Source organism: Podarcis tiliguerta (assembly GCF_965153285.1).
Source record: "Podarcis tiliguerta genome assembly, chromosome: 7".
NCBI lineage: Eukaryota > Metazoa > Chordata > Lepidosauria > Squamata > Lacertidae > Podarcis > Podarcis tiliguerta.
Window position 1 is genome coordinate 88204686 of NC_139540.1, and position 23314 is coordinate 88227999.

At 48.2% G+C, this 23314-nt stretch overlaps 1 protein-coding gene across 2 annotated transcripts in view; it reads right to left on the reverse strand.

Moving 5' to 3' along the window:
* ADCY2 (adenylate cyclase 2) overlaps positions 1-23314 on the reverse strand; it is a 131208-nt gene that overhangs the window by 44422 nt on the left and 63472 nt on the right. For both annotated transcript variants that reach the window (XM_083448575.1, XM_083448574.1), the window contains 7 exons: positions 21430-21588; positions 20080-20212; positions 17774-17950; positions 16975-17018; positions 13326-13406; positions 3989-4058; positions 1318-1415 (listed from right to left, as the gene is read on the reverse strand). In XM_083448575.1, the coding sequence (XP_083304701.1) occupies positions 1318-1415; positions 3989-4058; positions 13326-13406; positions 16975-17018; positions 17774-17950; positions 20080-20212; positions 21430-21588 (762 nt within the window). The remainder of the gene's footprint in view (positions 1-1317; positions 1416-3988; positions 4059-13325; positions 13407-16974; positions 17019-17773; positions 17951-20079; positions 20213-21429; positions 21589-23314) is intronic.

A 23314-nucleotide genomic window follows, 5' to 3' on the forward strand; every position in this document is an offset into this window, starting at 1 on the left:
ATGTGAGTAGCAAGGACGTTTACTCCTTCCAGGCAACACCTCTCATTCCATGTGGCAGCAATCTTTCCTGGAAGCCCTTTTGCCAAAACAAACATGCTTTAAGACTAGATGTGCTTATGTACTGGGTTTGGAGAAACGCAATGTACCTTCTCAAGGCTGCTGTCATTTTCTTTTTTACATGGGTAGGAACAAAATAGATCTGAGGGGCCAATGCTAGTGTATTGCCCAGGGACTCCCAAAATTGGAGCTAGCTAAGCAGTCCAGCATTCTTTGCAAGAATCCCAGAAACAAGGAGGTATTAAGTAGGCTACTACAAACTAGTCTGTCATTAACCAATGGCACCTTCTGCCTGGCGTGCTCTGGTCCATGGGGTCACGAAGAGTCATACACGACTAAATGACTTAACAACAACAACCTTCTGTCTATCCCTGTTTTTAAGATTTCAATATATGTATGGGAAATATGTTCATTGACAGATTCCTGCAGGGAGCTAATTTTTATCTTCAAGAGCTTCGACTTGAGTTTGATAATTTCAGTATCTTTCACTCTGTGGGGTTGGGTGTTCTTTTTTTTTTTTTTGTACATTCATGAAGCTTTCAACAGATTTCAGTCAGTGCAGAGGCTTGGACTGCATAAGAGCTTCATTGTTAAAACATCTTTTGAATATAAAAATCCATGGCAGCCCTCCCTTTTCTTTTACCAGGTGCAGGAGAAAGAAAGCCCTTATAAACACGAGTGGGTTTTTTTAACTACTTCTTTCTTTCTTTCTTTCTTTCTTTCTTTCTTTCTTTTTTTGTCAATTGCTTCCTGACAATCGATGGTACAAGTGGTTTGTTTTTTTCGAAATTCAAGTGTACTGTACATACTGTTCTACTGCTCCCATCCCAATATTCTGAAAGTTTCCTATTTATAAATGCATGAAATTCAACAGCGGTTTGAATTGCACAAGGTTTTTGAGCAGTTTTGTATGACTTGAACTGCTCCCACCCAGAGGCTCTTTCCCAGAAACCAGTCATTTGTCTGTGTGTCACAACACAGTGTCCCATCCCAGTCCCATCCAGATATGCTACAGCAATACCAGTGTTGGAAGGCCAGCTCTGTAGCTCTGTCCCAATGGGCACTGATGGGTCAGAAAGATGTAGGAGGGCAAAACCAGCCAGAAATAGAAGCAGAATTACATGCCAGGATTTATTTGTTTATTTAATCAGCCAGTCCCTTATTGCATTTGGGATTAATGGCACAACCTTCCCAGAACTGAAAAGGGTGACAACAACATGAATGGAGATAAACAAAGAGCTGTGCAAATTTCTTACTTACTTGGGTAGTACTAGGATCTGCACAAGAAAAATGCAGAAGAATATAAGACAAGCACAGGTCACATAGTACTTGAACGCAGGAAGCGTTGTTGCTCTATACTAAAACAAAATTAGAAAGAGATTACAAAAAAACACAACCTAACATACTTTTAAAACAGTTGGTAAAATTAACTCAGTTACTAGAACACAGGCTTATGCTTCCTGAGCTGACCATTAACTAAAAGACTTTAAAGAAAAGAACTGGAAAAAATCACGGAGAGCAGGTTTATCAGCTGCTCTTAGCTATAGTAGCTAAACAGAACCTCCATGTACCACGGCGATGCACCTCTGCCCGCTGGTGGCAGAGGGACCAATTATGGGAAATGGGTCTTGCTTTCATGCCCAGCTGATAGGCTTCCTGGAAGCATCTCTTTGGTCAGGGGGCACCAAACTAGATGGACTCTTGGACTGATCCATCACAGATTTTATATTGTTATATTGTACCTCTTCAATGGTTTTCCAGAAAGAAAACAGCAAGAGGAGCCACTGCCACTAACAGTTGTGACTCTCTTGACCATTTGTTTAAAAAATGTTTTACATAAACAAGGGGCTCAAAAACTGTGACTATTTGGGGGTACGTAACTATAATTATAGGGACGCTGGTGGCACTGTGGGTTAAACCTCAGAGCCTAGGACTTGCTGATCAGAAGGTCGGTGGTTTGAATCCCTACGACGGGGTGAGCTCCCGTTGCTCTGTCCCTGCTCCTGCCAACCTAGCAGTTCGAAAGCACATCAAAGTGCAAGTAGATCAACAGGTACTGCTCCAGCGGGAAGGTAAACAGCGTTTCCGTGTGCTGCTCTGGTTTGCCAGAAGCGGCTTAGTCATGCTGGCCACATGACCCGGAAGCTGTACGGTGGCTCCCTCGGCCAATAGAGCGAGATGAGCGCCGAAACCTCAGAGTCGGTCACGACTGGACCTAATGGTCAGGGGTCCTTTAACTACTGTATAATTATAGGAAACAAACCACCAATAAGTTCTCTTGCACAAGTCCTATCAAACTGCACCCAATGCTCCCTTATGCTGCATTTTAGTGGGGAGCTTCCCAGTTGATTGTGGCAAGGCCTACTGGGATAACATGTTTATCATGGAATGTTTCCCTTTCTCCCTGCAATGGAAAATGGGCAAAACCAACTTGACCCAGAAATCCCCAAACAGCCCACTTCTAGCCTTAGAATAAGCTGACATACCGTATTTTTCGCCCCATAAGGCGCACCGGCCCATAGGACGCACCTAGTTTTTTTGGGGGGAAATAAAGAAAAAAAATTTATTTCCCCCCCAGGTGCGGGGCTGGGGCGGGAAGCTGTCCCCCGAGTTTGCGGGGCTGGCGACGGGGAGGAGCAGGCTTCTCCCCCCCGCCAGCCTTCTAACCAAGTCGGGGGACAGCGGGAAAGGCGCGCTGCGCCTCTCCCGCTGTCCCCCGAGTTTGCGGGGCTGGCGACGTGGAGGAGCAGGCTTCTCCCCCCGCCAGCCTTGTAACCAAGTCGGGGGACAGTGGGAAAGGCGCGCCGCGCCTCTCCCGCTATCGCCCGAGTTTGCGGGGCTGGCGACGGGGAGGAGCAGGCTTCTCCCCGCCGCCAGCCTCCAAACCAGGTCTGGGGACAATGGGATGGCGGCGTTCCGCCTCCCTGCTCTCCCCCGAGCTTGTGGGGCTGGGGGTGGGGCTCTCCTGAAGCCTGGAGAGCGAGAGGGGTCGGTGCGCACCGACCCCTCTTGCTCTCCAGACTTCAGCGAAAGCCTGCATTCGCCCCATAGGACGCACACACATTTCCCCTTCATTTTTGGAGGGGAAAAAGTGCGTCCTATAGGGCGAAAAATACGGTAATTGAACCAGAAATGTTGAAGACAGAGCAGGAGATAACCATTGTGTGGTAGCACTGAAAACATTCACAGCAAAAAGAGAAAGGAAGGACGACTCTCGTTTGGACCAAATGCTCTGATTTGTTAGGCCTGGTGGACAAGCATATATAAAACACAGCAGTGGAAGAACTCAAAACCAACAAAGTTCAAGTTCTCTGGTCAGTCAGACGCCACTTCTATGAAATTTACAGTGCTTTGCAGGAAGAGCCGAAAGGCTGCAATCTGGAGAACAGGCACATCATTTACATTACCAGAAGGAATCCAATTTTGCTTCATGTCAGGAAGGAGATTAAATAGAAGAATCGGTGAGAAAAACCTCAACTTAGATACCAATAGGGCCACACATTTTTCAGGTCAGAGGACCCCCATGTAACTAGAAACAACTAGTGCCATGACGTGCTTTTACAAAATGAACACAGAACCCTGATACTGTATGCTAAGTGTTAAAGGTAAAGGGACCCCTGACCATTAGGTCAAGTCGTGACTGACTCTGCCGGAGCGGTACCTATTTATCTACTTGCACTTTGACGTGCTTTCAAACTGCTAGGTTGGCAGGAGCAGGGACCGAGCAATGGGAGCTCATAGAATCACAGAATCATAGAGTTGGAAGAGACCACAAGGGCCATCGAGTCCAACCCCCTGCCAAGCAGGAAACACCATCAGAGCACTCCCGTCCCGGGGGTTCAAACCACCGACCTTCCAATCGGCAAGTCCTAGGCTCTGTAGTTTAACCCACAGCGCCACCCGCGTCCCTTCTATGCTAAGTGTTACTTACTTCTTTTTCCAGTGCTTTGTTATAGAAGAGCAATGATATCCTTTGAATATCCTCAGACTTAAGCCACTGCCTAGAAGAGGAAGAAAGAACATACAGAATATTATACATAAAGCTGGATAATTATTTGCTTATTATATTTTTCTGAAAAGTTTAAGTAAGAGGCACAGGGAAGCCTGAGAAAAGAAACTATAGCCCTGTGAGGGAATACAACCAATTTCAATTTTTAATATAGGGAGTTTGCGTTTCTTAGTGCAGAAAGTATTGATCTGATGTGTAGAGATTTTTCCTATTCTGATTAATTCAAGAAGGTTCTGGAAGCTACTGGAAGCTTCTCTGTATGAAAGAAGCTTCATGATTGTTTGGGTTATACCTTCTGGGAAGCTGGTTTGAACTGGTTCTCTTATCTCTTCCAATTAAGGTCATGCTGACTATAAATATAGACCAGAAGGAGCCTGCGTTTTACTTTCTATCTCTCTTCCTTTTGGTGTGGTACTCTGTACATAGTATGCCTAGTGTTAAGGTTTAGTCTTGCTATAGGTTTATAAGTTTTGCAAGTGCTGCAACTGGATTTTTATGGACTGTGCCAAGCCTGAATGTACTGGATTAGTGGCCATTATGCTCATCTGCCTTCAGTAGCAAGTAAAGCTCTGCTGGATGAAGTACAATTGCCTCTGGTCTATTTTTGGGAATCTCTACTATGTGTTTAAGTTTTTTCTCTTCCTCTGGCACTGGCGCATCAAATAGCCACAGTCCATACTGGCAATGAGGCCTTCTGATTTCAAACCTTCTGAGTAAACAACTGTCAGAGCTGGCTCCGGGTCCCAGCTCACCAAGGACCAACGCTAGCCGATCGTACAGTAACAAAGTCTTTATTGAAGAATAGTCTCCATTTACAAGTCTTAGCGTCCCAGCCCTACGTCTGGACTTTAGACCGGCGAAGCTCTGTCTGGATCTCCGCCCCCTGTGCACCAGTTTAATACTCTAATCTTACTCCACCTCTTCCTTCTCTCTCTCTTCCTCTGGGTCTTACTACCCCCCGGGGTCTCATTCCTCCTGGACTCTTCCGACGCAGAGCTTGACCCCTCTGACTCCTCCCCCTCTCTTCGGCGGGCTTTAGGACCTGGCTCCCTACCCGGGCTGCCCACCTTGCCGCCCTCCTGTACATTTGAACTTGGCGCGCGCGCGCGTTTTACTTTCCGGATGACCGTTTCCTCGCTCCCTGACGAGGGTGTGGTCAGTCCTGCCTCACGTTCTCCCTCTGCCTGCGCGCTCCCTGATCCCGATGCCTTGGACTCCTCCCCCCTACTGCACTCTGGGGGGGACGCTGGCCCGGATTTCCAGCTGCTACTCCCTGAGTCCCCTCCTTCCCGAGGTGTCCCCCTGGGCTCTCCCCTTGCCCTGACCATGGGGGCCCCTTTCTGTGAATCCTCCGAGTCACTGGAGAGACTCAGAGACCTCGGACTACTGTCGCCGCTGACATTTCCTTCCGACTCCTCCCCCTCGCTCTCCGTTTCTTCCCTCTCCTGTGACTCTGCTCCTGAACCCCTGACATCCATCCCCCCCTCGAAGCCCCCCCTTCCCCCCTCCCCTTCCTCCGGCGGGGGTGCTGGGTGCTCCGTCGTTGTGGGGGTGAATGGTGGATACAGTTCGTCCCCCGTGGCGTGCATCCAGTTAGAGAAATCCGGCTCGTCCTCCATGTCTTCGCCGACCTCGTTCTCCTCTGCTTCCATCTCCGTGCCGCCATGCTCGAACCCAACGTCCTCCCCCATCACGTCCATGTCCCTCTCACCCTCGTTCCCCTCTGGGTCCGTTGCCTGCCAAGGGCCCCTCAGCCACCTCTCCTCTCCTCGATTGTCCCACCAAAAGGAGCGGTCTGAGGCAAACCCCGAGGGCGAGCCCTCCGGTGAACGTGTTTCTAATGCTGGTTCTTCGTCCGAGGTGAATCCCTGGAACGTGCTGGTAGAAAGCGTGGGTGTGAAAAGCCAGTCGTCGAAATACTCGGCTGGCATGGGCCTGTGTGGGAACAAGGCATGAAACTCCTCTTTGAGGAGAGGCTCGTCCAGGGCATAGTCCGGCACCCAACTGTTGGCGCTGGCCGGGGTACCTTCCCTTGCGAGAAAATATTCGACTCCCTCTTCCCCCCATCTCGAGTCCAAAATCTCTGTGACCTGGTTGATGGGTTCCCTTCTTGGCGACTCCCTCCTTGGGGGGATCTCCTTATACTGGTCTGGTGCCGTGCCCTGCGCCTGAAATCGGTGAGGTGCTTTGTAGGGCGTGAGCACCGACCTATGGAATACTGGGTGCATTCTGGATCCTTCCGGAAGTGTCAACCGGAAGGCCACCGGATTGATCTGTGCCTCAACTAGGTAAGGTCCTAGCTGCTTATGTCCGAGTTTCTTCTTAGCTAAGGATCTTGTCGGCACTGCGTGGGCCGCTAACCACACCCAGTCTCCCACCTGTATGTCTTCACCAACCCTCCTGTGCTTGTCAGCCTGCAGTTTGTATGCGTGCTTTGCCAGCTCTAACTGCCTCCGAAGCTGCTCGTGAACTTCCTGCAATTCCGCCGCCAAGACTTCCGCTGCCTGTGGCTCCCCCTCCCCCAGTCTCTCTAATCCCGGGAAGGTTCTGGGATGCCTCCCGTTGTTGGCGAAGAACGGCGTCACCCCTGTGGACACGTGCTTCGTGTTGTTGTAAGCGAACTCAGCGAGCGGCAGGTAGTCCACCCATGTCGTCGGCTGTTGATTTGCATAGCATCTCAGGTACTGCTGCATGACGGCGTTCACGCGTTCCGCTTGTCCGTTGGTCTGCGGGTGTCTCGCCGACGCTAGGTTGATCTTGACATTCAGGAAACCCATCAGCTTCTGCCAGAAGCTCGAAATGAACTGGCGCCCCCTGTCGGACAAAATAGACCGTGGCAGTCCATGCACTCTGAAGACGTGGTCTATGAACAGCTTGGCGGTCTGTTCTGCCGTGGCCACCTTCGCGCACGGAATGAAGTGGGCCATTTTAGTGAACATGTCCACCACCACTAGCACTGCCGTTTTACCCCTTGAGCTGGGTAAATCCGTGACAAAGTCCAGGGCCACCCTCTCCCACGGTTCGCTCGGAGTCTGCAGCGGTTCGAGCAGTCCCGCCGGAGGTTTGTGCACTGATTTGGCCCTTTGGCAGGTGTCGCACCTCGAGACGTACTCCGCGACTTCCCCCCGCATCTTGGGCCACCAAAAATCCCTGGCAACAAGGTCTGCCGTCTTCTCCTTGCCAAAGTGCCCGGTGGTGGGTGCGTCGTGTAACTGCTGCAGTACCTTCGCCCGGAGGTCGTCTCCCGGTACATAGAGAGCTCCTCTGCGGATGAGCAATCCGTCTCGTACTTGGAACTCGTCGTCCTTCACCGTGCCCTTGTGCACCTCCTCCATCTTGGCTTGTGCAAAGGGGTCCCCCTGCAGTGCTCGACGGACCGCCTCCAAGTCCACGGTTGCTGCAGCGCACGCCCACGCTTTCGGAGCGAAAATGTGCTTGGCCGCTGCTGGTGCCGCCTCTTCAAGGTATTGCGGCTTCCTGGACAGTGCATCCGCCATGATGTTGTTGTCGCCTGGGATGTATTCTATCCTGAAGTCGAAATCCGCGAAAAATTCCGCCCATCTGATGTGCCGCTGGTTTAGGAATCTTGCCGTGCGCCAGTACTCCAGGTTCTTATGATCCGTGCGAACCTGCACGGTGTGCTTGGCCCCGACGAGGAAGTGCCGCCACGCCTTGAATGCTGCATGAATGGCCAGCAACTCCCTGTCCCAGATGGTGTAGTTTTGCTCCGACTTGCTGAGCTTCCTAGAGTAGAAGGCACACGGTCTCCAGTCCCCATGCGGGTCCTCTTGCAACAGTACGGCGCCCACGGCTCTGTCTGAGGCGTCTGTTTCAACCCTCAGCGGTTTGCTGGGATTCACATGCAGTAGCTGCCCTTCGGACGAGAAGAGACGCTTAAGGTTCTGAAAGGACTGCTCCGCTTGCTCCGTCCAGATGAACTTCTTCTTCTTAGAGCTGAGCGTGTCCGTAATGGCCGCCGTCTGCATCGCGAACCCCTTGATGAACTTGCGGTAAAAGTTGGCGAACCCCACAAACCGCTGGACCTCCTTCCGATTGCGCGGGCTCTTCCAGTCCAACACTGCGCGAACCTTGGCGCTGTCCATGGCAAGCCCCTTGTCCGACAGCTTGTAGCCCAGGAAATCCACCTCCTTCCTGTCGAACTGGCACTTCTCCAGCTTGGCATACAGTCGATGCTCCTGCAGTCTCTGCAGAACTTCCTTGACGTCTCTCTCGTGGGTCTCCTCAGATTCTGAGAATATCAGGATGTCGTCCAAGAAGCAGACGCATGTCTTGTAGAGGAGACCCGCCAGGACGTGATGCATGAAAGCTTGAAAACAGTGGGCGCCATTTTGTAAACCGAAGGGCATAACTCTGTATTCATATGTGCCCAGGGGCGTGAACATGGCAGTCTTCCACTCGTCTCCTTCCCGTATGCGAATCAGGTTGTACGCCCCTCGCAGATCCAACTTTGTAAAAACGCGTCCTTTCCTCGCCGTCGCCAGCAGGTCATCTATCTTGGGCATGGGAAAGGCCGCGGGCTTGGTCTTTGAATTTAAGAGCCTGAAGTCTACCACAAGTCTTTTTTGGGGCGTGTCCCTTTTCTTCACAAAGAATACAGGACTGCCCCCCGCTGCCTTCGACTCCCGGATGAAACCGCGCTTCAAGTTGAGGTCTATGAACTCCTTGAGCTCCTGCAGCTCGTCCTCAGACATGGAATACAGTTTCCCGGCTGGCAGCGTCGCTCCTGGCAGGAGGTCAATCTTGCAGTCATAGGGCCTGTGGGGAGGCAGCTTGTCCGCTTCCTTCTCGCAGAAAACCTCCAAAAACGCTGCGTACTTGCGCGGCACTGCTTGCAGCGTGCCTAATTGTAGCTGCGGGTCGTCCCCTCCTTCTTCCGGGCTAGGAAGGATGCAATGTTCCGCGCAATAGGAGGAGCCGAAGGTCAGTTGGCGCTGGTACCACGCCAATGCTGGGCTGTGCCTGTGCAGCCAACTCATGCCCAGGACTACAGGCGTGTCCGACAGGTGGGTGACGTTAAAGCTGATGACTTCTCGGTGATTTCCAATCCGCATCACCATTGGTTGCGTTTGTTGCACCACCTGCCCCCCTAACAAGTCTCTGCCATCCACCGTGACAACGTTCAGGGGCAGTGTGGCTGGTAGCAGTGGTATATTGTGCTGCTGAATGAATTCCAGTCCTATAAAGTCAGCGTTGCTGCCGGAGTCAATGGTGATCGGCACCTCCACAGTGCGTCCATTGGGCAGTTGGAGAGACGCTGTAAGCTGCACCACTGGTTTGGGTGGGAGGGGGTCTGTGGGTTGCAAAAGTGCTGGGGATTGTTTCATTGACTTGTCTGGCTGGACCCCAGTGCCTCTTCCTCCAGCCAGACTCCGTCGTTTAACTGTTGCTGCGTTTTCAATTGAGCTGCTTCAGCGACTGTTGCCGAGGCTGCAGTGTGCTTGTGGAGCCTCTGGGGACACTCTTTCGCCATGTGTTGAGCACTGTCGCAGATGTAGCACTTCCTGTTCCCTCTAGGAGGCTTCGTTTTGGCTGCTCCCGGCGTTAGGGCTCTGTTAGCTGACTGAGCCCTGGCACCTCCTATCTCCATCGGCTCTTCTCCCCCTCCCTGCGAGGGTGTGGAGTGCGCACGCGCTGCTTCTCTGGGAAAGAAGGGAGGTGCTCTGGCTGGTGCCCTTCCCCAACGCCCTTCTTCCCTGTTCCAAGGACGTTCTTCCAGATGCACCCCGATCTCCAGAGCCCTCTGGACTACCTGCTGGGTGCTCTTTGGTCTCTCCCCTCTTCCAATCTCCGCTTTTACATCTGCATTCAACCCCTCCCAAAAGAGGTCTCTGACTGGCGCAGAATCTTTTTCCCACCCCAGGGCATGAACCAGTCCGAAAAATCGAGTATGGTACTGCCGCACGCTGGCTTTGCCTTGTTTAAGTCCATGTATGTCCCTCCTGGCAATATCGACGTCTACCTTTGATAAAAAGCATGAGTCCATTGCTTTAATAAAAGCCTTCGCATCTTGGAGCGCTGGATCATTGTCCCTCCATAGATTCCGCAGCCACGTTTTGGCTTCCCCATGCAAATGGGACAGGATAAACCCCACTCTCTCTCTCTCATCTCTAAAGTCTTTGTCAAGGAGATCCAGCGCAAACAGCAGGTCTGCTCTGAAGTTGGGGTACTGCTGCAAACTCCCGTCGAAATGCGATACCAGGCTGCCTCCCCTCCTCCCCAAGCCAATGCCTTCTGCCTTGGATCCCGTTTGCCCCTGTTTAGAAAGCACGTCCAACCTGGCCTGGAGATCCCGGCAGGAGGTAACCATTTCCTCCTCTCTCTTCCTGGATGCAATTACCTCCGTGCTGAGGTGCGTCACCGCTTCTTGCAGGGCTTTTATCTGCTCTTCCGTCGTCATCTTGCCTGAGTTTTGTGAGCTCCGTAAGCACCCCTCCTCTGTCCTCGCTGCGTCGACTCACGTGGCGAGGTTCTTGGTGCCAAAACTTTAAAATTGGAGACAGAGCTTACTGTCAGAGCTGGCTCCGGGTCCCAGCTCACCAAGGACCAACGCTAGCCGATCGTACAGTAACAAAGTCTTTATTGAAGAATAGTCTCCATTTACAAGTCTTAGCGTCCCAGCCCTACGTCTGGACTTTAGACCGGCGAAGCTCTGTCTGGATCTCCGCCCCCTGTGCACCAGTTTAATACTCTAATCTTACTCCACCTCTTCCTTCTCTCTCTCTTCCTCTGGGTCTTACTACCCCCCGGGGTCTCATTCCTCCTGGACTCTTCCGACGCAGAGCTTGACCCCTCTGACTCCTCCCCCTCTCTTCGGCGGGCTTTAGGACCTGGCTCCCTACCCGGGCTGCCCACCTTGCCGCCCTCCTGTACATTTGAACTTGGCGCGCGCGCGCGTTTTACTTTCCGGATGACCGTTTCCTCGCTCCCTGACGAGGGTGTGGTCAGTCCTGCCTCACGTTCTCCCTCTGCCTGCGCGCTCCCTGATCCCGATGCCTTGGACTCCTCCCCCCTACTGCACTCTGGGGGGGACGCTGGCCCGGATTTCCAGCTGCTACTCCCTGAGTCCCCTCCTTCCCGAGGTGTCCCCCTGGGCTCTCCCCTTGCCCTGACCATGGGGGCCCCTTTCTGTGAATCCTCCGAGTCACTGGAGAGACTCAGAGACCTCGGACTACTGTCGCCGCTGACATTTCCTTCCGACTCCTCCCCCTCGCTCTCCGTTTCTTCCCTCTCCTGTGACTCTGCTCCTGAACCCCTGACAACAACACTATATGATCATGTGTTGGTGCTCTTAGTTGATCGGGTCCCAAAAGAATATTTGAGAGAGCAGCTTCTTGACATTCAACTCATTTAAGCTGCTCTGAGCCCGGCCTTGGCTGGGGAGGGCGGGGTATAAATAAAAATTATTATTATTATTATTATTATTATTATTATTATTATTGCAATTATAGGTCAAACCCAGACCTGGAATTATGTCCCCAAATTATAAACAGCCAGTGAGGATTCTGGAGCTCTGCTACACATGCTCTAGGCAGTCCACTGAACCAGAAGGCAAGAGGAACAACTGCAGATCAAATTTCACACTTAAATTCAGTTTAACTAGCTGAGGCTTAAGCATGCAAAACAATGCACATAAAAAACGTTTGCATATGTATCAGCAACCTTAGCAAACATAATCCAGCAAGTGATAGTATCTGTTATTAAGAATGACCAGACCAGTTTTATAAAACAAGACAAGCAGCAGATAATATTAGAGTGATGAATTTGGTAGATTTAAACAAAAATAAAGACCAATTTCTAATTTTATGACTAGATGCTAAAAAGGCTTTTGACAAAATTTATAAACAGAGGTAAAGGTAAAGGTAAAGGTAAAGGTAAAGGTAAAGGAACTCCTGACTGTTAGGTCCAGTCGCGGACGACTCTGGGGTTGCGGCGCTCATCTCACTTTACTGGCCAAGGGAGCCAGTGTTTGTCCGCAGACAGCTTGACTAAGCCGCTTCTGGCGAACCAGAGCGGCACATGGAAACACCGTTTACCTTCCTGCCAGAGTGGTACCTATTTATCTACTTGCACTGGCATGCTTTCGAACTGCTAGTTGGCAGGAGCAGGGACCGAGCAACAGGAGCTCACCCCATCGCGGGGATTCAAACCGCTGACCTTCTGATTGGCAAGCCACAGCGTGTTTAGACCACAGCGCCACCTGCGTACAGAGGTAGCTCTAACTAAATTTCGTTTTCCGTTGTGTTTTATAAAATGGATTAAAATATTGTATGACTCGCCTACATCTAGAGTTAAAGTGAATGGCAAAAGTCTGCTAGTTTTCCACTGTCCCGAGGAATTGGGCAAGAGCGTCTACATTCACCTTAGAACCCCCCCCCCGGCTTGTGCTATTACAGGGCAGTTCACAATTCAGTTGAATATAAATTGGTTTTATCTGCAGATGATATACTTCTGTTTATTTTGAAGCTTCATACTAACATTCCTATGTTGAGCCAAACAATAGATACCTGTGGTAAAATATCAGAATATTAACTGGTCCAAGTTGGAATGATTTTTCTTGCATTTTTGATAATTTTCTCTCTCTCTTAATTTTTTTCTTTCATCACTTTGTTTTCAATAAATGAAATTCTTTTAATAAAGTAAAAACAACCACCACCACCACAACCACCACCACAACCTATAGCACATTCCCCAACAATGAAGAGGACCAAAGAGCCTCATCTCATATGGTGTTCTAAATAGGTCTCTGAGTCATTTAGCATAGTCTTTGCTCAGTTCTCATTTGCTTCCAATAAACCAGACACCCCAGGTTACTAAAATACTTATTCCTCATCTATAGGAAATTCAGCAATGGAGTGCTTTGTTCCTTTGAACTCCTGACTTCCAAACACAGTGAATCACTGGACTTACCAGAGAGAGGGGTGGGGGGAGGACAGGGGGAAGGGAGCTCAGTGCGGAGTGGCACAGCCAATGAGGCACTCTTGCCATTATGTTGGCAGAACATGAGACAATTCTTCTCAGGGTCACATTGGGCATTGCAGGGGGTTGGACTAGATGGCCCTTGTTATCCCTTCTGTGTTTCTGTGTGCTTGCACAGTGCCAAGGTCTCGGTGCCTTGCCCCTCCCCACATTGGTTAGCCCCAGTGACATGCTGTTTTCGGAAGCCAGTGCCTCACCTACACCACTGCACAGAGCGCTACTGGTGGTATCAGTATCAGGGCAACCTTGTGTGCAAACATACTTTTGAGCGTTTATTCCATCAATTGCTCGAATCATCCTTTCATTCAGTTCTTCTTCAAACTTCTTCTTCTGAGATTTTGTTCTGTGGAGGACAAAAGGGCAAATAGGAGTTAGTAGCCTTGGGGAAAATACCCAAATAAGGCATGGCAACAATTAGAGAACAGAGAACGAAAAGGAAGCCAGCTCTTTGTATTCTTGTTTTCCTGCAGCAGTATATAGAACAGAGTCTACACAACTTGCCATATTTGGACCTGCATTTAACATCAGCCATTCGTTTTGCAATATGAAGTTGACTTGTTGCTGAGTTGACTTTAGAACAACATAACCAACAGTTTGACTTCAGGTCGTCCCAAAACTGCAGGAAACTAGAATTTAGGAATTCTCTTAGAATAACTGGGTCTGATATAGTTGCCCTCAAGTGGACTGCTAAAGTTACACATTTTGTTACCTATAAACTTGACCTTATGTGATTCTGTGGTATCGTGACATTTAGAAGTTTGCAAGAAATGGCTTATTTTATCTCTTCACTCTTCACGATGAAGCCTCTGAATGAGTGAACCAAGTTTATCTGCACCACCTGAAGTCTCTGACTATATGCCTGCATGGGCATATTCTTCCTTTCACAAGCCCAAGGTAGCCTAAAAGCCCTAAGAGGAGAGCCTTCCTTTCTGACCCAACTCAGAGCACCCACCAAGCTGAACATAGTTCACAGCTACATGTAGTAGGTAACTCACTAAGAGAATAACTCTTCTGCTTTTCTGTCTTGCCTGAAACTACAAAAGAGGGTTGTATGCAAGTCACCTGGCAGGTAGGTGTCATGGGACTGCTAGAGAATGCCGGGGAGGAGGAGGAACATTCAGAGGGAGGTAGACAGGAAGTGACGGATGGGGAAGGGGGAGAGAGCCAGGAGGCGGAAAGGCCCTTAGATGCAGAAGCAGAGCCCCAGCAAGCACAGGAAGTTCTGGTACTGATGGTGAGGCGGTGCCTATTCCGTCTGCCCAGGAGAGGGGAGAGTTAAAGAGAGGGGCGAGAGGCGTCACAGGAAACTTCCTCGCCTTTTCTGTTGGAGGAGAAGCCGACAAAAGCCACTTCCAGAATCTGAACTGGAGCATTCAGATGCATGATTGTAATGTGCTGCCTGTACATATGTAAAATAAAGAACTGTAAATATCTCTGAATGAGCAGAGGTGCTTATTGCGAAGAGCATACACGAGCTATCACAGTAGGTCACAAACATTTTTATCTACCGTATTTTTTGCTCTATAAGACTCACTTTTTCCCTCCTAAAAAGTAAGGGGGAATGTGTGTGCGTCTTATGGAGCGATTGCAGGCTGCGCAGCTATCCCAGAAGCCAGAACAGCAAGAGGGATCACTGCTTTCACTGCGCAGTGATCCCTCTTGCTGTTCTGGCTTCTGAGATTCAGAATATTTTTTTTTATTGTTTTCCTCCTCCCAAAACTAGGTGCGTCTTGTGGTCTGGTGCATCTTATAGAGCGAAAAATACGGTATTTATTGAGCTTTGACTGCTCTTCATCCATTCCAGATTTCAAGGTGGAATATGGGGTCCTACCAGACTGAATTTTTTTGCAAGTGTATTCTGCATTGGTACAATAATAGTACATTAGTGGTTGGATTTATAGTGGAGCACCATATATAACTCAGTTTTATTAGTTGTTCCCTAAAGCCACATTATTGTCATCTGGAAAAGCAGTATAGTGTGACAAAAGTGGTACCAACCCAGAGCCCTTGTGGTATGAAAAGTTACAGAATTTCAGCAGGAAGCCACGGGACATGAAATGATTGGAAACAGAGCAAAATGTCTGCCCCAAAACTTTTGCAGGTGCAAACATTATTGAAAGTAAGATCATGCATAAATGAGCACAAATCTTCAGGAATGGACAATAAACGATGCCTGGAGGGACCCACAAATAATATTTTAAACAATTACCATGTCCAATAAAAAATTAACAAGTTAAATAAGATATTAACAATTGGAACACAGGAAGCTGCCCTACACTGAGTCAGACCACAAGAGTTTGAGCAATCAACAACCACAGTAAGACTTGGAACCATCACGTATCTCCAAATGCCTGGCTAAGCAAGTGAGTTTTTACCTGGAACTGGAAACCCAATATCATAACGGCCATCCATGACTCCAGGAGAAAGGAATTTCACAGTTGGGACATCACTGCAGAGAAAGCCTTCTCCTGCGTTGCCACCCATCAGGCCACAGGAAGGGACATGTCCTCAAGCAAGTGGGTCCCAAGTCAGTTATGGGTTTTATATAATGACATCATGAGAAGTAGCACATAGGATGTCAGAACAGATCCCATGCGGTTGGTTTTATGTGGGTGTACCAAGTAACAGTGACGCGGGTGGTGCTGTGGGTTAAACTGCAGAGCCTAGGACTTGCCAATCAGAAGGTCGGTGGTTCGAATCCCCACGACGGGGTGAGCTCCCATTGCTTGGTCCCTGCTCCTGCCAACCTAGCAGTTCAAAAGCACGTTAAAGTGCAAGTAGATCAATTGGTACCACTCCGGCGGGAAGGTAAACGGCGTTTCCATGCGCTGCTCTGTTTTGCCAGAAGCGGCTTAGTCATGCTGGCCACATGACCCGGAAGCTGTACACCGGCTCCCTCGGCCAATAAAGCGAGATGAGCACCGAAACCTCAGAGTCATCCACAACTGGACCTAATGGTCAGGGGTCCCTTTACCAGGTAACATCCAACAGAACTCTTGCATTCTGCACTAGCTGAAGTTCCCAGACTTCAGGTTGCCCTATGTAGAGCGCATTACAGAAATCTAACTGTGAGGTTACCAGGGCATGAAGTCCTGTGGCCAGACTATCCCAGCCCAGAAATGGCATTCTTACAATTACTAAGCAGTCGGCTGATTTCAAGTCTCAGGGCTGAATTAGACATGGCATCTGTCATATGACTTGACAGTATAGTGGAGTTTCCCCTCAATGGTGGGGCAGATCAAGACCACTGAATAGGAAAGGGGGGCTTTGTCCTCACCAAGGTCCCCAAACTAGACTTCCTTCCACGCTTGTTATTCATAATGGAAGGAAAGCTTTTATTGTGAACTCCCCTCCCATTGTGAATAGCCAGCGTTTGCAGGGGTGGGGGGGGGTGGGGGTCCAGTTCTAATCAGGACTGCAGCAGCAACAAAATGCTTAAGTCACCCTCCAATACTGTAAGTACTTCAACAAATCCAGGCCAATACAAAAGAGCAAATGTACTGTAGCATCAGCTTGCCTGAGTCAAATTGTAGCAGAATTATGTTATTTCAGCTTAATCCTAACTGCTGTTCAAAATGACCCTAGCTAACAAAGTGAATGCTTATATAGATTAGAATTGCTGGTTAAAGAGAGTACAGTAGTACCTCGGGTTACATACACTTCAGGTTACATATGCTTCAGGTTACAGACTCCGCTAACCCAGAAATAGTACCTCGGGTTGAGAACTTTGCATCAGGATGAGAACAGAAATTGTGCAGCGGCGGCGAGGCCCCATTAGCTAAAGTGGTGCTTCAGGTTAAGAACAGTTTCAGATTAAGAACGGACCTCCAAAACGAATTAAGTACTTAACCCGAGATACCACTGTAATGCATTTTTCTCATAGAATCAATGTCTGAAAAATCAACACATACCTTTCTCTACATCGCTGGAAATTATACTGACCCATAGGCATGTCCTAAGAGAAATTGAGAGAAAATGTCCACATAGTATTATAAAAAAAATTCTTGATTCTCAGTATATAAGATTGTATTGCAACGCAAATGTTGTGTCAGAGAACATTTTCTCCAGCTCAAAAATCCCAGTGAAGTATATGATAAAATCCTTATTAATTTTAATGGGCCAGAATTGCATCAGTGCAATTCCTTGTATGTCAACTCATAAGTAAAGTCCTACTGAGCTGAATATGACTTAGTCCCTGGTCAATGTGTGTAGCCTGAGTGGTGCAAGCCAAACGACAGCAACACACCCAGCTAAATTAAGCATGAGAGGCTAATGATTTCAGGATCATATTAATACAGGCCAAGCTCTGACAGAGCAGAACACAGGCTGATCAGCACCCTCTTTCTCAGTCAGACACTTGGAGGAAGCCCGCCTGACAGCCATGAAAGCAACACCAGTCCCTAGTTTATTTTCCCAGCTGGTCTTCAGAAGTGTCCCACCCTGGAATCAGGAGATTCCAGGGCTTCAGAGTCTTGTAGGAGGATCCTATGGAGGCTGGTGGAGTTTGTCCATTTCCCTTATCTCCCCTTTCCTACACTGCACAGTGCTAAAGGGCTCTGGTTCAGGGCTGGTTGCCAGTCTCAAATCTGAGAACTGAATTGTTGTCTGGGGGTGGGGGAAGGAGAGAAATCTGGAGAGGAGGGGAGGGCATACTTTTCCCTCTCCTCCACTGTGCTAGCGCTGATATATAACGATGCAGAAAACTCATACCATGGTGCTGATCTTGCCATTTTCTGTAATCATGCTGTCCCGATGGTGCAAGTGAGCAAATGGCTTGGCTGCTCCCCATGACTCCAAGTACCGGGTCATACGAACGGATGCTCTCATTTTAGCTCCATCCAGAGTATTCCGGGGTCGGAAATGATGCTGCGGACTTCGTTTTTCTTCCTGGTTAGGGAATAAATAAACCCAAGAGGTACAGATAGCATAAAGCTTGCACAATTTTTATTGTTTCCTATTTCGCCCAATTTATTCTAGTTTTGCTCATCATGGGGTGAAGCCGCGGAGAGCAATAAAACACAAACTACTGAAAATCTTATTTAGCCGCCTCCTGACTTTTGAGATTATAGCTAGCGTTGTGGACAGATAAATAAGGGCAAGGGACTTGTTCCTTAAAATCAAACAAACCAAGATCCTCAGGAAGACGACAATACCACGCAGCCACGTAACATAATGATCTAGGTAAGTAAATGCTCAGTGTTGCAGTTCTTATTGTCCTGACAAAGCACAATCCAGAAGTGGTTCACCTGATGGGATGGAGCCACAACAGCAGCTTCTCAGCAGGGATGCCACTGCTGCTGCCGGGAGGTGAGCCACTGCAGGCCTCGCACCACTGCACCTGTGCTGTACCTGTCTCCCTGTCCACGCCGGCCCGCCCACGAGGCAGACTGAAGCAGCCACCTCAGGAGGTGAAATCCAGTGGGTGGTCCCCCCCATGCACATCCCCCGTCCCCTGAAGTGATGGCTTCCAGCAAGATCGCATAAAATTTCTGCAAGATCTCGCTATATCTCATAGAATCATAGAGTTGGAAGAGACCACAAGGGCCATTGAGTCCAACCCCCTGCCAAGCAGGAAACACCATCAGAGCACTCCTGACATATGGTTGTCATGCCTCTGCTTAAAGACCTCCAAAGAAGGAGACTCCACCACACTCCTTGGCAGCAAATTCCACTGTCAAACAGCTCTTACTGTCAGGAAGTTCTTCCTAACATTTAGGTGGAATCTTCTTTCTTGTAGTTTGGATCCATTGCTCCGTGTCCGCTTCTCTGGAGCAGCAGAAAACAACCTTTCTCCCTCCTCTATGTGACATCCTTTTATATATTTGAACATGGCTATCATATCACCCCTTAACCTCCTCTTCTCCAGGCTAAGCATGCCCAGCTCCCTTAGCCGTTCCTCATAAGGCATCGTTTCCAGGCCTTTGACCATTTTGGTTGCCCTCCTCTGGACACGTTCCAGTTTACCAGTGTCCTTCTTGAACTGTGGTGCCCAGAACTGGACACAGTACTCCAGGTGAGGTCTGACCAGAGCAGAATACAGTGGCACTATTACTTCCCTTGATCTAGATGCTATACTCCTATTGATGCAGCCCAGAATTGCATTGGCTTTTTTAGCTGCCGCGTCACACTGTTGGCTCATGTCAAGTTTGTGGTCAACCAAGACTCCTAGATCCTTTTCAAATGTACTGCTCTCAAGCTAGGTGTCACCCATCTTGTATTTGTGCCTCTCATTTTTTTTGCCCAAGCGCAATACTTTACATTTCTCCCTGTTAAAATTCATCTTGTTTGTTTTGGCCCAGTTCTCTAATCTGTCAAGGTCGTTTTGAAGTGTGATCCTGTCCTCTGGGGTGTTAGCCACCCCTCCCAGTTTGGTGTCATCTGCAAATTTGATCAGGATGCCCTTGAGTCCATCATCCAAGTTGTTGATAAAGATGTTGAGTAAGACCAGGCCCAAGACAGAACCCTGTGGCACCCCACTAGTGGGGTGCCACAGGGTTCTGTCTTGTCGGAAGCCGCTGTCTCATTGGAAGCCACTGCAGCAGAACAACCCGGGTAAGCGAGGCTTTGGTGGGGGGGGGGGTTCACCTCAGATGGGTCACCCCTCCTCCCAGTCATCTCGACCCTCCCTCTTCTGGGAAGCAGGCATGACATACCTACCAAGAGGCGGCCGCTGTGGCTCTGCCCCACTGGGCAAGCCAGGCCTGGACAGCTGTGAAGCAGAGCTGTGAAGGCAAGCAGCAGTAAGCCCCCACCTGGTGCACTTTTCTCCCCCCCCCCCCGTCCCCAACTTATGGCTGTGCCAGAAGAAGAAAGCAAAAGCTTCCACTTTTAGATCAGCCACAGATTAGCCCCAAACCCTAAACTGCGGTTGTACTTAACTATGATTGCCTAAACTCATTTTTATGTCTGAACGAGCCCAATGTAGCCCTAGAAGCCACAGAAACAAAATCATGGCTCTTGTCTGCTTATAGCAGTTTCAAATACAATGTGGAGAAAACAAATGAAACATTACTAACCTTGGGGTTGATAATGAAGTAGGTTTTCACCTTATGCTCCTTGAGATACGGGTCCCTTGCATCTCCATCCCCTTCCTCCACTTGGTAAGCTCCATTCAAGTGGGCCAAGGTGACTGAAGTAATGTGAACACGGCTGAAATTATGGTTTATTTTAAAATGACCATTATACAACATTAAGAATGTCACACTGCTTTTTTTCTTTTCTTTTACTATTGGGAAATATTCCCAATAGCTATACAAAATGAAATACTTGTGAACTAAACAACACATTGTAAATGAACATATATATGTTCATTTACAATGTGTTGTTTAGTTCACAAGTATTTCATACTTATATATATATTTATTTGCATATATATATATATTTGCAGGCAACGAAACTGGATTGCTGAGCACAAAAACAAATGCAAACTCTGCTCTCATCCACACTGATGTAGTCAGCCTAAACTTGTCTGTATTATTTCAAACTTCAGCAGGAGCTCACATGATTCCTGCATTCAAAAATAGAGAAATACATCTGTACACAGAATCCGAGCATGTCCAAGGACTACATTAGTACCTCTTCCACCATCCTTCTCTAGACTTTTAATGTGGAGTGGATTCAGTCACTTGAACCTGTAGAACAGAACAGTAAAACCCTGATTCCAGATGGCCACCTCAGTGAGAACTAGGCCCATCATTCAATTGCGCTCCAGAAAAACAGCCAGTCTTTAACATTCTCATTTGTTCCAATCAAGTTATCCCTTGTGGGTGAAAAGGATCCAAGGAGCACAAGAAGCCCCAAGGCAAGTGGCTTCTCCATTCAACTAATACATTTGAAAGGTATGGAGCTGTTCCCTATCCACTTAAATGTTTCTCTTCCTCAGGACAGATCAGAGCAGCTTCTATTTGGTTTCTAGGGGGTCTGCCTTCTCATCAACTTATGGGAGCCAAACCTATATGCTCAGCAGTTGAACAGTATTGTGTGCCTTCCAAGACTATTGCATTTCAGTAAAAGGGAAAAATCTCTGTTTGCTCAGGATCAGAGCAAATAAACAGGGTAAAATGCATGAATTTTAATAGAGGAGTGGGCACAATCTAGCCACACCTGTAGGCCTACTACTTTCAATTGCAGAGTTAAACACATGGCTTAAAAGGACTTAACTTTGGTGGGATCACATCCAATGTTTATAAAAGGTAATCAGGCCTATTTAAATATAGAACATTCCAGTGGGCGAGGCAAGGCCATCCCCGTGGCTGAGGACTACAGGGCCCTCTTAACTGCACAGTAGGCGTTTTGGGTGACCTTGTAGGCACCAATTTATTTGGGGAAATGTATCTACACCCATCTTAAATAGAGACTAGTCTTACCCAGGAACTCCTCCGGCTTCCATGTGATTGGCTAGTGTAACATCATGTGACCATACATCATACTGCCATTTCTGCAGTCCAATCACGCCACAAAGGACATTCCCAGAGTGCACTCCTACTCGCATATTAATATCAACTCCAGTTGCATCTCTGACCTTCCTATTGATGAGAAATTATTATCAATCGCAGCTGTTATTTTCTGGACTTTGAAAAAAGTGCACGGTGCTACCATTACCACACAATGACTTTTTCATGTGCTACTGTTCATGTCTTAATTAAAAAGTGGTATAGAAATATTTATACTTTTATAACTAAGATATTTGCTGGTTAAAGCACAGCCATGTTAACATCAATATAAAAGTAAACAAGCTAAAAAAAATGGCCACAAATTCAATTCAAGCTCACAAGTATTATTTACAAAGAACTGATTCTAAATAAAATTGGAACTTGCTTTTTATTTTTTGAGACGAAATGGCAGTTGTCATACCTAGCCTGATCTGGAATCAGATGCTGAGTCCTTGGGAGGACAAACCAAACACCCCACAGGCCAAGGACCTTGAGGAGCAGTCAAGGCCAGCTAAATACAGTGTTGAAGATCCTCTTTGAGGGGCCCTTTGCGTTAATACCTGACAAGGAACCCCTGGAATGGTCAGAGGAGCAGGTGGAGCCATCCTCCAGCCTTTGAGTGCTGGCGCCCAAGTCTTTGGGTTCAGGCCAAAGAGTGACAACACAGTAGAGCTGTGGACCCAGAGTCATTGGTCTACTCATGAAAAGGGGGTTTAGTTGTCAGTAAGCAATCCCTGATTCTCCTTCACTGCTGGTAGCTGTAGTTAGGCTATGGTATATAAGGTTTCTTGTTCCTGCTGCAAGTCATCATCCTATTCCCCTTGCTATTCTCCATGGTCTTCTCCACCATCAAAATTTAGATTCTAAGCTTATTGGATCAGGGCCTTGTTTTGTGTTACTCTGTAAACTAGACCTAGACGACATGGTGCCCTCCAGATACTCAGCCCTCCGCCAATGGTCAAGGATGGTGGGAACTGTAGTTCTCAACATCTAGAGACGACCACCTTGGTGGCTACTGCCATAAAGCACTATTTACATTGATGATGCTAGACAAATTTGTGGCTGCTCAAAAATATTGTATACACTCCAACATTGGGCCCTGTAATTTGCACATCAGCCAGCCTCTGCTCCAAGATGGGGGCAGTTAGCCCACTTTTAGAATATCTTCGGAAAACCTGGGAAAGTCGATGCTGTCATTAAAAAGGTCTTAGCAGATCTAGATCTTCCAACATGGTCAGATAATATAGATCAGTGATGGCCAAACTTGGCCCTCCAGATATTTTGGGACTACAACTCCCATCATCCCTAGCTAACAGGACTAGTGGTCAGGGATGATGGAAATTGTAGTCCCAAAACAGCTGGAGGGCCAAGTTTGGCCATCACTGATCTAGATCCATAACGGGCAGGGAGTGAACACAAAAAAATGGGCAAATTGGTTTCTCGCTTTTGCAATCAAAAGTTTAGTTCTCCACATTTCCACATCAGTTTGCTTTTTTAAAAAAAGTCCTCCTGCAAACACCCCAGCATTTTAGTGTTAATTTCTCCTAACATACACATTTGCAAAGCATTTCCCTCTAAAATGATGCTTTTTGTATGTTATGTTCACCAGTATGGACATTTTATGGATGCTTTATCTACATGCACACATTACCTAGCTGGACAACTGGGCTGCAAAATTCGGAGAAGTACAAATTCCCAAGGATGGCTGTACTTCATTTCTTGCATTGTTTGGGAAAGCATGACTTTGGCAGGCTAGTCTTTAAATGCAAACTGAACAGAATTCCTTGCCATCTCTAGTGGGCACTACATCGTGAGGGAA